Below are 20,018 nucleotides of genomic sequence, written 5' to 3' on the forward strand. Positions count from 1 at the left end.
CGCCGCTGGGCCCCGCCGGGACCACAATGCACCGCGTTTCCGCCGGAAGTGGCCGCTGACGCCGCCTCGGGAGCCGCTTCCGCCCGGAGTTTTGCCAGTTCTGCTTTCTGATTGGCCGGCGCTTCCCGCGCGAGATCTCGCGAGAGAAAAGGGGAGTAGCCATCTTTGTTAAGGGCGCTTCCGCCCTCTTCTCGGGCTCCAACTTCTTCCCCCCGCACTTTAAATCCAGCTTGGAAATCCCGAATTCAGCGGAAAAGCCCCGAAATTCTTCCTAAAAACCCCAAAATCCAGCCTGGAAATCCCTCAGGGGGTCCCCCTAATCGCACCCGCGGCAAATCTCGCGAGATCAGCCGCGAAGCCGCGCCGCCATCTTTGCTGAGGGTACTTTCGCGAGATCAGCCGCGAAGCCGCGCCGCCATCTTTGCTGAGGGTACTTTCGCCCCGTCCTCGCTGCGCTCCTCGGGCTGAAGGGGCAAAATTTCCTCAAATCCAGCCAGGAAATCCCGAATTCAGCGTAAAATCCCCGAAATTCATTCTAAAAACCCCAAATCCGGCCTGGAAATCCCTCAGGGGTCCCCTTAAAAGCATCCAGCGCTCCCACCCCTCTACTCGCGGCACATCTCGCGAGATCAGCCGCGAAGCCGCACCGCCATCTTTACTGAGGGCGCTTCCGCCCTCTTCTCGGGCTCCAACTCTTTCCCCTCCTCCCTTTAACTCCAGCTGGGAGCTACGAAATCCATCCCAAAACGCTGGAATTGAGCTGAAATTCCTTGGAATTCAACACAAGCGCCTCAATCCAGCCTGGAAATCCCTCAGGGGCTCGCCCTAAGCGCAACCGCGGCAAATCTCGCGACATCAGATGTGAAGCCGCCATCCTGGACCCGCCGGTCACGCCCCCTCCGAGGCCACGCCCCCTTAAAGGCGCTGCGTCCCTTTCCCCGCACGGACCCCATCCCGCACCCGTGACGTCATATCGCGACCAAAACCGGGGCGTGGCCGCGATTTAAAAGGGGCGGAGCCGAGCGGATAAACAAAAAGCGGATTTTATTGAGGGGAAGGGGGTTAAGGGGCGGGGCTTGAGCGCGAAAGGGGCGGGGCTTGAGCGCGAAGGGGGCGTGGCCAGGCCCGGTGGGCGGGGCTAATCCGAGTCCGAGAGCACGATGATCTCCTCGGGGTCGCACTGGGTTCCCACGCTGGTCTGGGGGGGATTTGGGGGGAGATTTGGGGGATTTGGGGAGATCTGGGGGGTTTGAGGAAATTTGGGGGATTTTGGGGGGTCCCGGGGGGGGTCTGGAGCCCCCTCGGGTCAGCCCAGGGGGGATTTGGGGGATTTTGGGGAGATTTGGGGGGTCTGGAACCTCCCAAACCCCCTCCAGGACCCCCCAAAATTACCCTGAAACCCCCCCAGGACCCCCCAAATCCCCCCAGGACCCCCCAAATCCCCCTCAGAACTCCCCAAATCTCCCTGAAACCCCCACAGGACTCCCCAAAATCCTCCCCAAACCCCCCAGGACCCCCCAAATCCCCCTCAGGACCCCTCTAATCCCCCCCAGACCCCCCCAAATCCCCCCCAGACCCCCCCAAATCTGACCTTGCAGGCTCGGGGGGCTGCCCGGGGGGGGCTCCCCTGGGAGGAGCTGACCAGGACCCCTCCCCAAACCCCCCCAAACCCCCCCGGGACCCCCCAAATCCCCCCCAGACCCCCCCAAATCTGACCTTGCAGGCTCGGGGGGCTGCCCGGGGGGGGCTCCCCTGGGAGGAGCTGACCAGGACCCCTCCCCAAACCCCCCCAAACCCCCCCGGGACCCCCCAAATCCCCCCCAGACCCCCCCAAATCTGACCTTGCAGGCTCGGGGGGCTGCCCGGGGGGGGCTCCCCTGGGAGGAGCTGACCAGGTCCCCCCCGGGGGAGTCGGCTCGGGTGGAATCGGGGAGGGGGCTGGGCCGGGGGGGAGGGGGCGAGGGCGGCACCCCCAGATCCGGCCCCTCCCCCTCCGGAACCCCCCCGGGCACCGTCAGGCTGTGGGGGGAGGGGCGAGGGGTTAGAGACCCACCCCCCAAAAAAACTGAGATGGGAGCACCCAAAAATCCATCTGGGAACCCCCAAAATTCCCCCGGGAACCCCGAAACTGAGATGGGAACCCCGAAAATCCCCCCGGGAACCCCAAAAACCGAAATGGGAACCCCAAAAATCCCCCCGGGAACCCCAAAACTGAGATGGGAACCCCAAAAATCCCCCCGGGAACCCCCAAAATTCCCCCGGGAACCCCAAAAATCCACCCGGGAACCCCAAAACTGAGATGGGAACCCCAAAAATCCCCCCGGGAACCCCCAAAATTCCCCCAGGAACCCCAAAAATCCCCCCGGGAACCCCGAAACTGAGATGGGAACCCCAAAAATCCCTGCGGGAACCCCAAAAACCTAAATGGGAACCCCAAAAATCCCCCCTGGAACTCCAAAACTGAGCTGTGAACCCCCAAAATCGCCATGGGAACCCCAAAATCCCACCAGGACCCCCCCAGACTCTCTCAGGATCCCCCAAACCCCCCCAAACGTCCCCAAATCCCCTCAGGACCCCCAAAACCCCCCCCAAATCTCCCCCAGGACCCCCTCAAATCCCCACAAACCTCCCCAAATCTCCTCCAAATCCCCCCAGATCTCCCCCAGGACCACCCAAATCTTCCCAGGACCCCCCAAAATGCCCCCAGATCCCCCCAGGGCCCCCCAAATCTCCCCCAAATCTCCCAAAATCCCCCCAAATCTCCCCAGGACCCTCCCAAATCCCCCCAGGACTCCCTCAAATCCCCCCTGGATCCCCTAAAATCCCTCCCAAATCCCCCCAGATCTCCCCAGGACCCCCCAAATCTTCCCAGGACACCCCAAACCCCCCCAAATCTCCCCCAGGACCCCCCCAAATCCCCCTAAACCTCCTGAAATTCCCCCAAACGCCCCCAAATCCCCCCACGATCCCCCAAATCCCCCCCAAATCTCCCCCAAGACCCCCCAAACGCCCCCAAATCCCCCCTGGATCCCCTAAAATCCCTCCCAAATCCCCCCAAGTCCCCCCCAAACCCCCCAAATCCCCTCAGGACCCCCCCAAATCCCCCCAAACCTCCTGAAATTCCCCCAAATCTCCACCAAATCCCCCCCAGGACCCCCCAAATCCCCCCAAACCTCCTGAAATCCCCCCAAATCTCCCCCAGGATCCCCCCAAATTCCCCCAGGACCCCCTAAAATCCCTCCCAAATCCCCTCAAGTCCCCCCCAGGACCCCCCCAAATCCCCCCCCAGGACCCCCCCCAGCCCCTCCCCCCCCAGCCCTCCCCCCCCCAGCCCCTCCCCCTCACCTGTCCCCTCCCCCTCTCTCGCTCCGGCTCCGTTTGCTGGGGGGGGGTCCCGGGGGGGTCTCGGCCCCGCCCCCATTGAGGGAGGTGGAGCTGGGGGGGGAGGGGCGGGCCCAGGGCAGGGGGGGAGGGGAGGGGGAGGGGGAGAGGCGTTTCCGCCCCTCCCCCCAGGGCCCCGCCCGCAGCTGGCCCGGGGGGGATGGGGGAGGGGCGGAGGGGGAGGGGGGCGTGGCGATGGGCGTGGCCTCGGAGGCGCCCAGGGCGGGGGGAGGGGAGGGGGGAGGGGAAGGGGGAGGGGAGGGGGGAGGGGAAGGGGGCGGGGTCTCCCCCGGGTCCAGGGGGAAAGTTTCGATCTCCAGCACGAAGAGCTCGGGTTTGGGGGGGGGGAGGGGCTGGGGGGGATCCCCCCCCTCCCCCTCGGGTGGGGGGAGGGGCAGCGCCGGGACCCCCGGATCGGCCGAACCTGGGGGGGGGGGGAGGGGAGGGGTTAGGGGTGGGGGAGGGGTGGGGACACACCCAGGATCCCCCAAAATCCCCCCCCTCCGGGACCCCCCAAAATCCCACCCGGGACCCCCAAAATCCCATCTGGGACCCCCAAAATTCCATCCGGGACCCCCAAAATCCCATCCGGGACCCCCAAAATTCCACCTGAGACCCCCAAAATTCCATCCGGGACCCCAAAATCCCATCCAGGACCCCCAAAATTCCACCCGGGACCCCCAAAATCCCATCTGGGACCCCCAAAATTCCACCCGGGACCCCCAAAATCCCATCTGGGACCCCCAAAATTCCACCCGGGACCCCCAAAATCCCATCCGGGACCCCCCAAAATTCCTCCTGGGACCCCCAAAATTCCACCTGAGACCCCAAAATCCCACCCGGGACCCCCAAAATCCCATCCGGAACCCCCAAAACTCCACCTGAGACCCCCAAAATCCCATCCAGGACCCCAAAAATCCCATCCGAGACCCCCAAAATATCCCCAGGACCCCCCAAAATTCCTCCTGGGACCCCCAAAATCCCATCCGGGACCCCCCAAATCCCATTCAGGACCCCCCAAAATTCCCCCCCAGGACCCCCAAAATCCCCCCAAAAATTCCCCTCGAATTTCTTTTCCCCAAATCCTCCCAAAAACGCCCTCAAAAAAGTTCCCAAAATATTCCATCCCTTGGACCCCAAAATTTCCCCTCCCAGAATTCCCAAATTCCCCCCAGAATCCCCCCAGAATTCCCAAAATTTCTCCCAAATCCCCCCAGAATTCCCAAAATTCCCCCCCAAAAACCCCAGAATTCTCCAAACCCCCCCCAGAATTCCCAAAACTCCCCCCAAATTCCCAAAATTCCCCCCAAATCCATCCAGAATTCCCCAAATCCCCCCAGAATTCCCAAAATCCCCCCAGAATTCCCAAAATTCCCCCCAAATCCATCCAGAATTCCCCAAATCCCCCCAGAATTCCCAAAATCCCCCCCAGAATTCCCAAAATTTCCCCCCAAATCCATCCAGAATTCCCCAAATTCCCCCCCAAATCCCCCCAGAATTCCCAAAACTCCCCCCAAATCCCCCCAAAATTCCCCAGAATTACCAAAATTCCCCCCAGAATTCCCAAATTCCCCCAAAACCCCCCAGAATTCCCAAAATTCCTCCCAAATCCCCCAGAATTCCCAAATTCCCCCCAAATCCCCCCAGAATTCCCAAAATTCCCCCCCAAAACCCCCAGAATTCCCAAAATTCCTCCCCAAAAACCCCAGAATTCCCAAAATTCCCCCCAGAATTCCCAAAATTCCCCCCCAAAAACCCCAGAATTCCCCAAATTCCCAAATTTCCCCCCAAAGCCCCACCCTGCGCCGCCGTGGCTTCTCTTCCTTCCTCCTCTTCCTCTTCCTCCTCCTCCTCCGTCTCCTCTTCCTCCTTCACCTTCACCCGCCCTTCGGCCTCGGAGGATTCGCCTTCCTCTTCCTCTTCCTCCTCTTCCTCCTCGTCGTCTTCATCCTCCTCCTCCTCCTCCTCCTCCTCGTCTTCCTCCTCCTCCTCCTCCTCTTCCTCCTCTTCCTCCTTCTTCCTCTGCCGAGGAAAGATTGGGGGGAATCCCGGTCACCATTTCCGGTTCCTGTTCCCATCTCCCATTTCCTGTTCCCATTTCCGGTTCCTGTTCCCATTTCCTGTTCCCGTTTCCTGTTCCTGTTCCCATTCCCATTTCTGTTCCCATTTCCTGTTCCTGTTCCCATTTCCGGTTCCTGTTTCCATCTCCCATTTCCAGTTCCCGTTCCCATTCCCATTTCCTGTTCTGGTTCCCATTTCCTGTTCCTGTTCCCGTTCCCATTTCTGTTCCCATTTCCTGTTCCTGTTACGATTCCTGTTCCTGTTCCCATCTCCCATTTCCGGTTCCCATTTCCTGTTCCTGTTCCCATTTCCTGTTCCTGTTCCCATTTCCTGTTCCCATTCCCTGTTCCCATTTCCATTCCCGTTCCCATTCCCTGTTCCCATTCCCTGTTCCCATTTCCCGTTCCCATTTCTGGTTCCCATTTCCTGTTCCTGTTCCCATCTCCCATTTCCGGTTCCGGTTCCCATTTCCTGTTCCTGTTCTGGTTCCCATTCCCTGTTCCCATTTCCATTCCCGTTCCCATTTCCTGTTCCCATTTCCTGTTCCCATTTCCCATTCCCGTTGTTGTTTCCTGTTTCCCATTTCTGGTTCCCACCTTGTTCCCGGCCGCTCTCCCCCATTCCCGTTGTTGTTTCCCGTTCCCGCTGTTGTTTCCCGTTGTTGTTTCCCCACCTTGTTCCCGGCCGCTCTCCTGCGTTCCCGTTTCCCATTTCCCATTCCCGTTGTTGTTTCCCGTTTCCCATTTCCCATTGTTTCCCGTTCCTGTTGTTGTTTCCGGCTGTTCCTCACCTTGTTCCCGGCCGCTCTCCTGCGCTCCCGTTTCCCATTTCCCATTGTTTCCCATTGTTTCCCATTGTTTCCCATTGTTTCCCATTGTTTCCCGTTTCCCATTTCCCATTGTTTCCCATTGTTTTCCATTGTTTCCCATTGTTTCCCATTTCCCATTCCCGTTGTTGTTTCCCATTTCCCATTGTTTCCCATTGTTTCCCATCGTTTCCCATTGTTTCCCGTTCCCGTTGTTGTTTCCGGCTGTTCCTTACCTCGTTTCCCATTTCCCGTTCCCATTCCCATTGTTTCCCATTCCCGTTGTTGTTTCCCCACCTTGCTCCCGGCCGCTCTCCTGCGCTCCCGTTTCCCATTTCCCATTGTTTCCCATTGTTTCCCGTTTCCCATTTCCCATTCCCGTTGTTGTTTCCCATTCCCGTTGTTGTTTCCGGCTGTTCCTTACCTCGTTTCCCATTTCCCGTTCCCGTTTCCCATTTCCCATTTCCGTTGTTGTTTCCCGTTCCCGTTGTTGTTTCCGGCTGTTCCTCACCTTGTTCCCGGCTGCTCTCCTGCGCTCCCGTTTCCCGTTTCCCATTTCCCGTTCCCGTTTCCCATTTCCCGTTGTTGTTTCCCGTTCCCGTTGTTGTTTCCGGCTGTTCCTCACCTTGTTCCCGGCCGCTCTCCTGCGCTCCCGTTTCCCATTCCCGTTCCTGTTTCCCATTTCCCGTTCCTGTTTCCCATTTCCCGCTGTTGTTTCCGGCTGTTCCTTACCTTGTTCCCGGCCGCTCTCCTGCGCTCCCGTTTCCCATTTCCCGTTTCCCGTTCCCGTTGTTGTTTCTGGCTGTTCCTCACCTTGTTCCCGGCCGCTCTCCTGCGCTCCCGTTTCCCATTCCCCATTCCCCATTGTTTCCCGTTCCCGTTGTTGTTTCCGGCTGTTCCTCACCTTGTTCCCGGCCGCTCTCCTGCGCTCCCGTTTCCCGTTTCCCATTTCCCGTTCCCGTTTCCCATTCCCATTGTTGTTTCCCGTTCCCGTTGTTGTTTCCGGCTGTTCCTCACCTTGTTCCCGGCCGCTCTCCTGCGCTCCCGTTTCCGGCCGCTCTCCTCCATCTCCTGGCTGCGCTCCTGGCGCTGCGCGAAGCGGGCGATGACGTCGTCCAGCCGGGCCAGGGCCAGGCGCCGGTTCCGCCGCAGCCGCTGCGCCAGCTCGGGATCCGACAGCGCCGGGTCCGTCCCTGCCGGGAAACCCCGGGAACGGCTCCCGCATCCCGCTTTCCCACATTTATCCTGTTTTGCCCATTTTTTCCCCCGTTTTCCTGCCCCTCATCCTGCTTTTCCACATTTATCCTACACTTTTTCCAATTTTTACCCCGTTTTTCCAGCATTTTCTCACCGTTTTTCCACCTTTATCCTCCGTTTTTCCACTTTTTACCCCGTTTTCCTGCCCCTTATCCCATTTTTCCATGTTTATCCTCCATTTTTCCCATTTTTACCCCATTTTCCTGCCCCTCATCCCATTTTTCCACGTTCATTCTCCATTTTTCCCCTTTTTACCCTGTTTTTCCACCATTTTCTCACCATTTTTCCACGTTTATCCTCCGTTTTTCCCATTTTTTCCTCATTTTCCTTCCCCTCATCCCGTTTTTCCACGTTTATCCTCCGTTTTTCCACTTTTTACCCCGTTTTCCTGCCCCTTATCCCGTTTTTCCACATTTATCTTCCACTTTTTCCCCTTTTTACCCCATTTTTCACCATTTTCTCACCGTTTTTCCACATTTATCCTCCGATTTTCCGGGTTTTTCCTCGTTTTCCTGCCCCTCATCCCGTTATTCCACGTTTATCTTCCACTTTTCCCCCTTTTTACCCCGTTTTTCCACCATTTTCTCACCGTTTTTCCACCTTTATCCTCCGATTTTCCCGTTTTTCCTCGTTTTCCTACCCCTCATCTCGTTTTTCCACATTTATCTTACACTTTTTCCCCTTTTTACCCCAATTTTCACCATTTTCTCACCATTTTTCCACATTTATCCTCCGATTTTCCCGGTTTTTCCTCGTTTTCCTGCCCCTTATCCCATTTTTCCACATTTATCTTCCACTTTTCCAATTTTTACCCCATTTTCTCACCATTTTCTCACCGTTTTTCCACATTTATCCTCCGATTTTCCCGGTTTTTCCTCGTTTTCCTGCCCCTCATCCCGTTTTTCCACATTTATCTTCCACTTTTCCCCTTTTTACCCCATTTTCTCACCATTTTCTCACCGTTTTTCCACATTTATCCTGTTTTTCCCATTTTTTCCCCGTTTTCCTGCCCCTCATCCCGTTTTTCCACGTTTATTCTCCGTTTTTCCCATTTTTACCCCGTTTTCTCACCATTTTCTCACTGTTTTTCCACGTTTATCCTCTGTTTTTCCACTTTTTTCCCCGTTTTCCTGCCCCTTATCCCATTTTTCCATGTTTATCTTCCACTTTTTCCCCTTTTTACCCCATTTCTCACCATTTTCTCACCGTTTTCCACCTTTATCCTCCATTTTTCCCATTTTTTCCCCGTTTTCCTGCCCCTCATCCCGTTTTTCCCCTTTTTACCCCATTTTCCCACCACTTTCTCACCGTTTTTCCACATTTATCCTGTTTTTCCCTTTTTTTTCCTCGTTTTCCTGCTCCTTATCCTATTTTCCTGCCCATTTTCCACATTTTTTCTCCTTTTTTCCCCTTTTTACCCCATTTTTTCACCATTTTCTCACCCTTTTTCCACCTTTATCCTCCATTTTTCCCAGTTTTTCCTCGTTTTCCTGCCCCTCATCCCGCTTTTCCACATTTATCCTACACTTTTTCCCCATTTTTACCCTGTTTTCCCACCATTTTCTCACCGTTTTTCCACCTTTATCCTCCGTTTTTCCCATTTTTTCCTCATTTTCCTTCCCCTCATCCCGTTTTTCCACGTTTATCTTCCGTTTTTCCACTTTTTTCCCCGTTTTCCTGCCCCTTATCCCATTTTTCCATGTTTATCTTCCACTTTTTCCCCTTTTTACCCCGTTTTCTCACCATTTTTCCACGTTTATCCTGTTTTTCCCATTTTTTCCCCGTTTTCCTGCCCCTTATCCCGTTTTTCCACGTTTATCTTCCACTTTTTCCCATTTTTACCCCATTTTTCCACCATTTTCTCACCGTTTTTCCACATTTATCCTCCGATTTTCCCGGTTTTTCCTCGTTTTCCTTCCCCTCATCCCGTTTTTCCACGTTTATCCTCCGTTTTTCCACTTTTTTCCCCGTTTTCCTGCCCCTTATCCCATTTTTCAATGTTTATCTTCCACTTTTTCCCCTTTTTACCCCATTTTTCACCATTTTCTCACCGTTTTTCCACATTTATCCTGTTTTTCCCATTTTTACCCCGTTTTCCTGCCCCTCATCCCGTTTTTCCCCTTTTTACCCCATTTTCCCACCACTTTCTCACCGTTTTTCCACATTTATCCTGTTTTTCCCTTTTTTTTCCTCGTTTTCCTGTTCCTTATCCTATTTTCCTGCCCATTTTCCACATTTTTTCTCCTTTTTTCCCCTTTTTACCCCATTTTTTCACCATTTTCTCACCCTTTTTCCACCTTTATCCTCCGTTTTTCCCGTTTTTCCCCGTTTTCCTGCCCCTCACCCCGTTTTCCCACCGTTTTTCCTGTTTTTCCTCAATTTTTCCCGTTTTCCACCCCCTTTTCCTGCCCCTCGTCCCGTTTCTTTCCCAGTTTTTTCCCATTTCCTGCCCCATTTTCCCGACACTTTTCCCCCCTCCCGTTCTCCCCCCTTCCCCATTTCCCGGGATTCCCAATCCCACATTCCCAATCCCAAATTCCCAATTCCCAGGCTGGTATTGATCCGTGAGGTGACTCCCGAGGTTGTAGACAATTCCCAATCCCCACATTCCCAATTCCCAATTCCCAATTCCCAATCCCATTCCCGGTTCTCACCGGGATGATATTGATCCGTGAGGTGACTCCAGAAGCTGTACACAATTCCCAATTCCACATTCCCAATTCCCAATCCCAATCCCAATTCCCATTCCCACATTCCCAATTCCCAATTCCCAGTTCCCAGTTCCCAATTCCCAATCCCATTCCCAATTCCCAATCCCAATCCCAATCCCAATCCCAGTCCCAATTCCCATTCCCACATTCCCAATTCCCAATTCCCAGTTCCCAATTCCCAATCCCCACATTCCCAATTCCCAATCCTAATCCCCACATTCCCAATTCCCAGTTCCCAATTCCCATTCCCACATTTCCAGTTCCCAATCCCAATCCCCACATTCCCATTCCCAATCCCAATTCCCACATTCCCAATTCCCATTCCCAATCCCCACATTCCCAATTCCCAGTTCCCAATCCCAATCCCCAAATTCCCATTCCCAGGCCGATATTGATCCGTGAGGTGGCTCCTGAACTTGTACACAATTCCCAATCCCAATCCTGAATTCCCATGATTCCCAATTCCCAATTCCCATTCCCAGGCCAATATTGATCAGGTGATTCAGGTGGCTCCAGAAGTTGAAGACAATTCCCAATCCCACATTCCCAATTTCCCACATTCCCAATCCCAAATTCCCAATTCCCAGGCTGGTATTGATCCGTGAGGTGACTCCTGAGGTTGTAGACAATTCCCAATCCCCACATTCCCAATTCCACATTCCCAATTCCCAATTCCCAATCCCATTCCCGGTTCTCACCGGGACGATATTGATCCGTGAGGTGGCTCCTGAACTTGTACACAATTCCCAATCCCATTCCTGAATTTCCATGATTCCCAATTCCCAATTCCCAGTCCCAATCCCCACATTCCCAATTCCCAATTCCACATTCCCAATTCCCAATCTCATTCCCGCTTCTCACCGGGCCGGCACTGATCCGTGAGGTGACTCCTGAACTTGTAGACAATTCCCAATCCCACATTCCCAATTCCCAATCCCAATTCCCAATCCCATTCCCAATTCCCAATCCCATTCCCGGTTTTCACCAGGCCGATGCTGATCCGTGAGGTGATTCCTGAACTTGTACACAATTCCCAATCACATTCCCATTCCCAATCCCAATCCCCATTCCCATTCCCAATTCCCAATCCCATTCCCGGTTCTCACCAGGCCGATGCTGATCCGTGAGGTGACTCCAGAAGCTGTACACAATTCCCAATCCCCCAATTCCCAATCCCAATTCCCAGTCCCAATCCCCACATTCCCAATTCCCAATTCCCAATTCCCAATTCCCAATCCCATTCCCGGTTCTCACCGGGATGATATTGATCCGTGAGGTGGCTCCAGAAGTTGAAGACAATTCCCAATTCCCAATTCCCAATCCCAATCCCAATTCCCATTCCCACATTCCCAATTCCCAATTCCCAGTTCCCAGTTCCCAATTCCCAATCCCATTCCCAATTCCCAATCCCAATCCCAATCCCAATTCCCATTCCCACATTCCCAATTCCCAATTCCCAGTTCCCAGTTCCCAATCCCATTCCCAATTCCCAATCCCAATCCCAATCCCAGTCCCAATTCCCATTCCCACATTCCCAATTCCCAATTCCCAGTTCCCAATTCCCAATCCCCACATTCCCAATTCCCAATCCTAATCCCCACATTCCCAATTCCCAGTTCCCAATTCCCATTCCCACATTTCCAGTTCCCAATCCCAATCCCCACATTCCCAATTCCCAATCCCCATCCCCACATTCCCAATTCCCAAATTCCCAATCCCCACATTCCCAATTCCCAGTTCCCAATCCCAATCCCCAAATTCCCATTCCCAGGCCGATATTGATCCGTGAGGTGGCTCCTGAACTTGTACACAATTCCCAATCCCAATCCTGAATTCCCATGATTCCCAATTCCCAATTCCCATTCCCAGGCCGATATTGATCAGGTGATTCAGGTGGCTCCAGAAGTTGAAGACAATTCCCAATTCCCAATCCCAATCCCACATTCCCAATCCCAAATTCCCAATTCCCAGGCTGGTATTGATCCGTGAGGTGACTCCCGAGGTTGTAGACAATTCCCAATCCCCACATTCCCAATTCCCAATCCCATTCCCAGTTCTCACCGGGCCGATATTGATCCGTGAGGTGACTCCAGAAGCTGTACACAATTCCCAATCCCATTCCCACATTCCCAATCCCAATCCCCACATTCCCAATTCCCAATTCCCAATTCCCAGTTCCCAGTTCCCAGTTCCCAATTCCCAATCCCAATCCCAATTCCCATTCCCACATTCCCAATTCCCAATTCCCAGTTCCCAGTTCCCAATTCCCAATCCCATTCCCAATTCCCAATCCCATTCCCGGGTCTCACCAGGCCGATGCTGATCCGTGAGGTGACTCCAGAAGCTGTATACAATTCCCAATCCCCACATTCCCAATTCCCAATTCCCATTCCCAATCCCATTCCTGAATTCCCATGATTCCCAATTCCCAATCCCCAAATTCCCATTCCCAGGCCGATATTGATCAGGTGATTCAGGTGGCTCCAGAAGTTGAAGACAATTCCCAATCCCACACTCCCAATTTCCCACATTCCCAATCCCATTCCCATTCCCAGGCTGGTATTGATCTGTGAGGTGACTCCCGAGGTTGTAGACAATTCCCAATCCCCACATTCCCAATTCCACATTCCCAATTCCCATTCCCAATTCCCAGTTCCCAATCCCAAACCCCAAATTCCCATTCCCAGGCCGGTATTGATCCGTGAGGTGGCTCCTGAACTTGTACACAATTCCCAATCCCATTCCTGAATTCCCATGATTCCCAATTCCCAATTCCCATTCCCAATCCCCACATTCCCAATTCCCATTCCCAGGCCGATATTGATCAGGTGATTCAGGTGGCTCCAGAAATTGAAGACAATTCCCAATTCCCATTCCCAATTTCCCAATTCCCAATCCCAATCCCACATTCCCAATCCCCACATTCCCATTACCTGGCCGGTATTGATCCGTGAGGTGACTCCACAAGTTGGACACAATTCCCAATCCCAATTCCCAATCCCACATTCCCACATTCCCAACCCCACATTCCCACATTCCCATTCCCACTCCCATCTCTCACCTGGCCGGTACTGATCCGTCAGGTGGCTCCCGAAGTTGTAGACCAGGTCCAGGTGTCTCCTCTCCTGCAGCCGGTTCCCCACCTCCCGGAACCCCCAATTCCCACATTCCCACATTCCCACATTCCCAATCCCATTCCCACATTCCCATTCCCACATTCCCAACCCCATTCCCACTCCTCACCAGGCCGGTACTGGTCCGTGAGGTGGCTCCCGAAGCTGTACACCAGGTCCAGGTGTCTCCTCTCCTGCAGCCGGTTCCCCACCTCCCGGAACCCCCAATTCCCGATCCCACATTCCCACATTCCCATTCCCATTCCCACATTCCCATTCCCACATTCCCAATTCCCAATCCCACTCCCATCTCTCACCAGGCCGGTACTGGTCCGTCAGGTGGCTCCCGAAGTTGTACACCAGGTCCAGGTGTCTCCTCTCCTGCAGCCGGTTCCCCACCTCCCGGAACCTCCAATTCCCACATTCCCACATTCCCAACCCCACATTCCCACATTCCCAACCCCATTCCCATCTCTCACCAGGCCGGTACTGGTCTGTCAGGTGGCTCCCGAAGTTGTAGACCAGGTCCAGGTGTCTCCTCTCCTGCAGCCGCTTCCCCACCTCCCGGAATTCCCCGATCCCACATTCCCAATCCCACATTCCCAACACCATTCCCACTCCTCACCTGGCCGATATTGATCCGTCAGGTGGCTCCCGAAGTTGTAGACCAGGTCCAGGTGTCTCCTCTCCTGCAGCCGGTTCCCCACCTCCCGGAAGGCCTCCTGGGCCATGTTCTCCATCTGCCGCCGGCCCAGCCCCAGCCCGTGGCGCGCGCTGGCGCCGCGGATCTCGCGCAGGATGTCCGAGTAGTCGGGGAAGGCGTCGGGCCGGTTGATGAAGCGCTCGATGCCGCGGTTGACCTCGGGGTAGCGCGTGCCGCGGAAGCGGATGCGCTGCTCCAGCACGCGGCCCGTCAGGCTGGAGCAGCGCTTGAGCTGGCAGAGGCGGCGGAAGATGCGCATCATGCGCCGCTTCAGCCGGTTCTCCTGCAGGTACGGCGAGTCGGCGCTGTCCAGCTCGGCCAGGTCCAGCTCCCGCTCCTGCAGCCGCCGGATCTCGGCCGCGTACACCCGCAGCAGGTGCTCCAGGTGACGGATCTGCCGCCGGGAACCGCCCGGAGCCGCCGGCGGGGACCCCGAGGGGTCCTGGGGAGAGGGGAGGGGGCGGCGGGAGGAGGGGGAGGAGGGGCGGGAGGAGGCGCTGGGATACTGGGACGGAGCTTTGGGATACTGGGATGGGGTGTTGGGATACTGGGATGGGGTGCTGGGATACTGGGATGGGGTGCTGGGATACTGGGATGGGGTGTTGGGATACTGGGATGGGGTGTTGGGATACTGGGATGGGGTGTTGGGGTACTGGGATGGGGTGTTGGGATACTGGGATGGAGCCTTGGGGTGATGGGATGAAACGTCAGGATACTGGGATGGGGCACTGGGATCGTTGGGATACTGGGATGGGGCACTGGGATACTGGGATGGGGCGCTGGGATCGTTGGGATACTGGGAAGAGCCCCCCGAGCACGGAGGAGAAGCAGGGGGGCACTGGGAGGAGCCCTCGGGATACTGGGATGAACTGGTGGGATACTGGGATGAGTCCCCAGCGGGATGCTGGGATGAGCTGGGGGCACACTGGGATGAACTGGGAGGACACTGGGATGAGCTGGTGGCACACGGGGATGGCTGCCCCGAGTCCTGCTCCGGCCCGGCGCCGTCGTGGCAGCGGGAGCCTCCGTCGGGAAACGGGGATGAGCCGGGAGGAAACTGGGATGAGCTGGGAGGAAACTGGGATGAGCCATCAGGAAACTGGGATGAGCCATCAGGACACTGGGCCGCTCCGTCGGGATACTGGGACGAACTGGGATGATACTGGGACGCTCCGTGGGGATACTGGGGCTCTCCGGGGGAATTCTGGGGCTCTCCGTGATTCTCTTGGAATTCTGGGCGGTTCTCCTGGAATTCCGGGCGGTTCTCCCGGTGTTCCGGGCGGTTCTCCCGGTGTTCCGGCCGGTTCTCCCGGTGTTCCGGGCGGTTCTCCCGGTGTTCCGGCCGGCCGTCGCGGTGTTCCGGGCGGTTGTCGCGGGGTTCCCGCAGCGGGAGGCGGCGCCGCAGCGCCCGCGCCTTCAGCTCGGTGCAGAGCTCGTTGATGTAGACGTAAACCTTGCGGCGCCGGCCCCGCACGCGCCGCAGCAGCCGGCCCAGAATGTTCCGGAACTCGGCCGAGCCGCGGAAGTCGGGGCGGGCGCGCAGGTGGCGCGAGGAGAGGAACGGCAGCACCTCGGGGTGGTCGCGGGTCAGCGGGGCGCACAGCGACAGGAACTGCGGGGACGGGACGGGACAGTCACACCTGGGACACACCTGGGGACACCTGGGGACAGCTGGGACACACCTGGGACACCTGTGATACACCTGGACACACCTGGGACACACCTGGGGACACCTGGGGACACCTGGGGACATCTGTGATACACCTGGGACACACCTGGGGACAGCTGGGGACACCTGGGACAGCTGGGGACAGCTGGGGACAGCTGGGGACATCTGTGATACACCTGGGACACACCTGGGGACAGCTGGGGACACCTGGGGACACCTGGGGACAGCTGGGGCACCTCAAACACACCTGGGACACACCTGGGGACACCTGGGGACACACCTGGGGACACCTGGGGACAGCTGTGATACACCTGGGACACACCTGGGACAGCTGGGGACAGCTGGGGACACCTGGGACACACCTGGGACACCTGGGGCACCTCAAACACACCTGGGACACACCTGGGGACACACCTGGGGACACACCTGGGGACACCTGGGGACAGCTGTGATACACCTGGGACACACCTGGGACACCTGGGGACAGCTGGGGCACCTCAAACACACCTGGGACACACCTGGGGACACCTGGGGACATCTCTGATACACCTGGGACAGCTGGGGACACACCTGGGGACACCTGTGATACACCTGGGACGCACCTGGGACACACCTGGGACACCTCAAACACACCTGGGACACACCTGGGGACATCTGTGATACACCTGGGACATCTGAGGACATCTGTGATACACCTGGGACACCTGGGGACACACCTGGGGACACCTGTGATACACCTGGGACACCTGGGGACACCTGGGACACACCTGGGGACACCTGAGGACAACTGTGATACACCTGGGACACCTGGGGACACCTCAAACACACCTGGGACACACCTGGGGACACCTGAGGACAACTGTGATACACCTGGGACATGTGGGGACACCTGGGGACATCTGTGATACACCTGGGACAGCTGGGGACACCTCAAACACACCTGGGGACACACCTGGGACACCTGGGACACACCTGGGTACACCTGGGGACAGCTGGGGACACCTGGGGACACACCTGGGGACACCTGGATTCACTTGAGGGGGCACCTGGGGGGGGAACACAGCTGGGGGAGCAGCTGGAGACACCTGGGGACACCTGGGGACGACTGTGACACACCTGGAAACAGCTGGGGACACCTGGGGACGACTGTGACACACCTGGAAACAGCTGGAAACACCTGGACACACCTGGGCACACCTGGGGGTACCTGGATACACCTTGGGGGGGTAGCTGGGGACACCTGGAGGACAACTGGGGACACCTGGGATAAACCTGGAACACACCTGAGCACACCTGGGCACACCTGGGCACACCCGGGATCACTTCAGACACACCCAAGGCACACCTGGAAACAGCCTGACACACCCGGACACACCTGAGACCTGGCTGGGGACACACCTGGGGACACCTGACACCTGGCTGGGGACACACCCGGACACACCTGAGACCTGGCTGGGGACACACCTGGGGACACCTGAGACCTGGCTGGGGACACACCCGGGGGTACCTGGGGCACACCCTAGATCACTTTGGACACACCTGGACACACCTGTGGTCACTTTGGACACACCTGGACACACCTGGGAACAGCCTGACACACCTGGACACACCTGAGACCTGACCGGGGACACGCCCAGGGAACACCTGGGGGTACCTGGGGACACCTGGGGGTACCTGGGGACACCTGGGGGTACCTGGGGACACCTGGATACACCTGGGATCACTTGGGGCACACCCAGGACATACCTGGAGCACACCTGAGACCCGACTGGGGACACCTGGGACACACCTGGGGGTACCTGGGGCACACCTGGGACACACCCAAGGCACGACTGAGGACACACCTGGGACACACCTGGACACACCTGGGCACACCTGGGGACACCTGAACACACCTGGGCACACCTGGGACACACCTGGACACACCTGGGCACACCTGGGGACACCTGAACACACCTGGGCACACCTGAGACCTGACTGGGGACACCTGGGCACACCTGGGCACACCTGGGGACACCTGAACACACCTGGGACACACCTGGGACACACCTGGACACACCTGGACACACCTGGGCACACCTGGGGACACCTGAACACACCTGGGCACACCTGAAACCTGACAGGGGACACACCCAGGGAACACCTGGGACACACCTGGGATCACTTTGGGCACACCCAGGACACAGCTGGGGCACACCTGGACACACCCAGGATCACTTTGAACATACCCAGGGCACACCTGGACACACCTGGGATCACTTTGGACACACCTGCACACACCTGGGGATACCTCAAACACACCTGGACACACCTGGGGACACACCTGGGCACACACCTGGGGACACCTGGAGGTACCTGAGATCACTTTGGACACACCTGGACACACCTGGGACACACCTGGGGGTACCTGGGGTCACTTCGGACACACCTGGGCACACCTGGGCACACCTGAGACCTGACTGGGGCACACCTGGGGGTACCTGGGGCACACCTGGGGTCACTTTGGACACACCTGGGCACACCTGAGACCTGACTGGGCACACCTGGACACACCTGGGCACACCTGAGACCTGACTGGGGACACCTGGGCACACCTGGGCACACCTGAGACCTGACTGGGGACACCTGGGCACACCTGGGGTCACTTTGGACACACCCAGGACACACCTGGGGACACCTGAGACCTGACTGGGGCACACCTGGGCACACCTGGGGGTACCTGGGGCACACCTGGGGTCACTTTGGGCACACCTGGGCACACCTGAGACCTGACTGGGGACACCTGGGCACACCTGGGACACACCTGGGGTCACTTTGGACACACCTGGGCACACCTGGGCACACCTGAGACCTGACTGGGCACACCTGGGACACACCTGGGGACACTTTGGACACACCTGGGCACACCTGGGGACATCTGAGACCTGACTGGGCACACCTGGGACACACCTGGGGACACTTCAGACACACCTGCGGGGGGGCTCAGGTTCCCCCCCCCTCCCTCCCTCCCTCACCTTTCAGAACAGCCCCTCCCCCTCCCCAGGCCCCTCCCCCTCCCCGCCCCTCCCCCCTCACCTCCTGGAACAGCCGCTCGTTCTCCTCCCAGAAGGCCCCGCCCCTCCCCCCCCCGGCTCCGTTCTGGGGGGGCTCCACCGGCGGTGGGGGAGGGGCGGGGCTGGGGGCGGGGCCTCGCTGAGGCTCCTCCTCCTCCTCCTCGTCATCCAGGACGATGATTGGCTGGGGGAGGGCGGCCATGGGGACCCCCGGGCTGGGGAGGGGGGAGGGGCGCACAAAGGGGGGAGGGAGCTGGGGGGGAGGGGAAAGGGGAGGGGTCAGGGCGAGGAGCCCCGCCCCCCCAAAAATAACCCCTCGGGGTTCCCCTCCCCCACCCCAAAACAACTCCGGGATTCCCCTCCCCCACCCCTCGGGGTTCCCCTCCCCCCCCTCGGGGTTCCCCTCCCCCACCCCTCGGGATTCCCCTCCCCCACCCCTCGGGATTCCCCTCCCCCCTCCCCCCAGTTCTGCCCCGCCCCCCCAAATTTCCCCTCCAGCCCCAACTTCCGCTTTCCCCTCCCCCCCCTCCCCAAATCCCCCCTCCCCTCCCCCCCCCGCCCATCCCAACCCCCCCCGGAGCTCCCAAACTCCCTCAATTTCCCTTTTCCGCCCCAAAACCCCCCCTCCCCTCCCCCTCCCGCACCCCCCGACCCCAATTCCCGTCTCCCCTCCCCCTCCTGCCCCCTCAGGCCCCTCCGCGCGCCCCAAATTCCCCAAATCCCCCCCAAAATCCCCCAAATCCGCCCCTCCCCCCCTCCCCCCCGGCCGGGATTTGCCCGAATCCCCCCGAATTCTCCCCAAAAGCTCCCCCCGCGCCCCCCCCCCCTCACGCGTTTGGCCCCGCCCCCTCCGGCGCTGGCTCCGCCCCCGGCCCCGCCCCCTCGGTTGGCCCCGCCCCTTCCCGCGCTCACCGGGCCCGCGCGGCTCCTCCGGCGCCGCCGCCACCGAACGGCCGCGAGCGCCCAACGCGCAGGACCGGAAGTGCCGCCCCGCGCCGGCCCGGCCGAGAGGGCGCCGCCATGACACCGTACAAAGAAAGGGGCGGGGCCTCCGCCGCCGACCAATCGCGGCCCTCCGGCTCATCCGGGCATTGCCGCCGCCGAGCCGGGCGCCGCCATCTTAACGCGCGCCACGCCCCGAGACCCCGCCCCTTTAACCCTCGCGGCCCCGCGCGGATTTTCGGGCGCTTTTCGCCGTTCCCGGTGCCGCTCGAGGCGGGGAACCGGCCGCCGGTCCCGCGCCATCGCGGGGAGAGGCGGGAAGG

General features: G+C 58.2%; 1 protein-coding gene across 1 annotated transcript; it reads right to left on the reverse strand.

Moving 5' to 3' along the window:
- Positions 1-1,027: 1,027 nt before the first annotated feature.
- On the reverse strand, positions 1,028-20,006 carry DAXX (death domain associated protein). The gene is made up of 8 exons (XM_086870739.1): positions 19,666-20,006; positions 18,776-19,006; positions 13,954-15,643; positions 7,265-7,440; positions 5,181-5,403; positions 3,346-3,805; positions 1,842-2,019; positions 1,028-1,198 (listed from the first exon to the last, which is right to left on the reverse strand). The coding sequence occupies exons 2-8, from the start codon at positions 18,953-18,955 to the stop codon at positions 1,139-1,141; spliced, it is 2,967 nt and encodes a 988-aa protein (XP_086726865.1). The 5' UTR covers positions 18,956-19,006; positions 19,666-20,006; the 3' UTR covers positions 1,028-1,138.
- Positions 20,007-20,018: the final 12 nt, after the last annotated feature.

The sequence above is a fragment of the Cyanistes caeruleus genome, chromosome 33, assembly GCF_971803275.1.
Source record: "Cyanistes caeruleus chromosome 33, bCyaCae1.hap1.1, whole genome shotgun sequence".
NCBI classification, from domain to species: Eukaryota; Metazoa; Chordata; class Aves; order Passeriformes; family Paridae; genus Cyanistes; species Cyanistes caeruleus.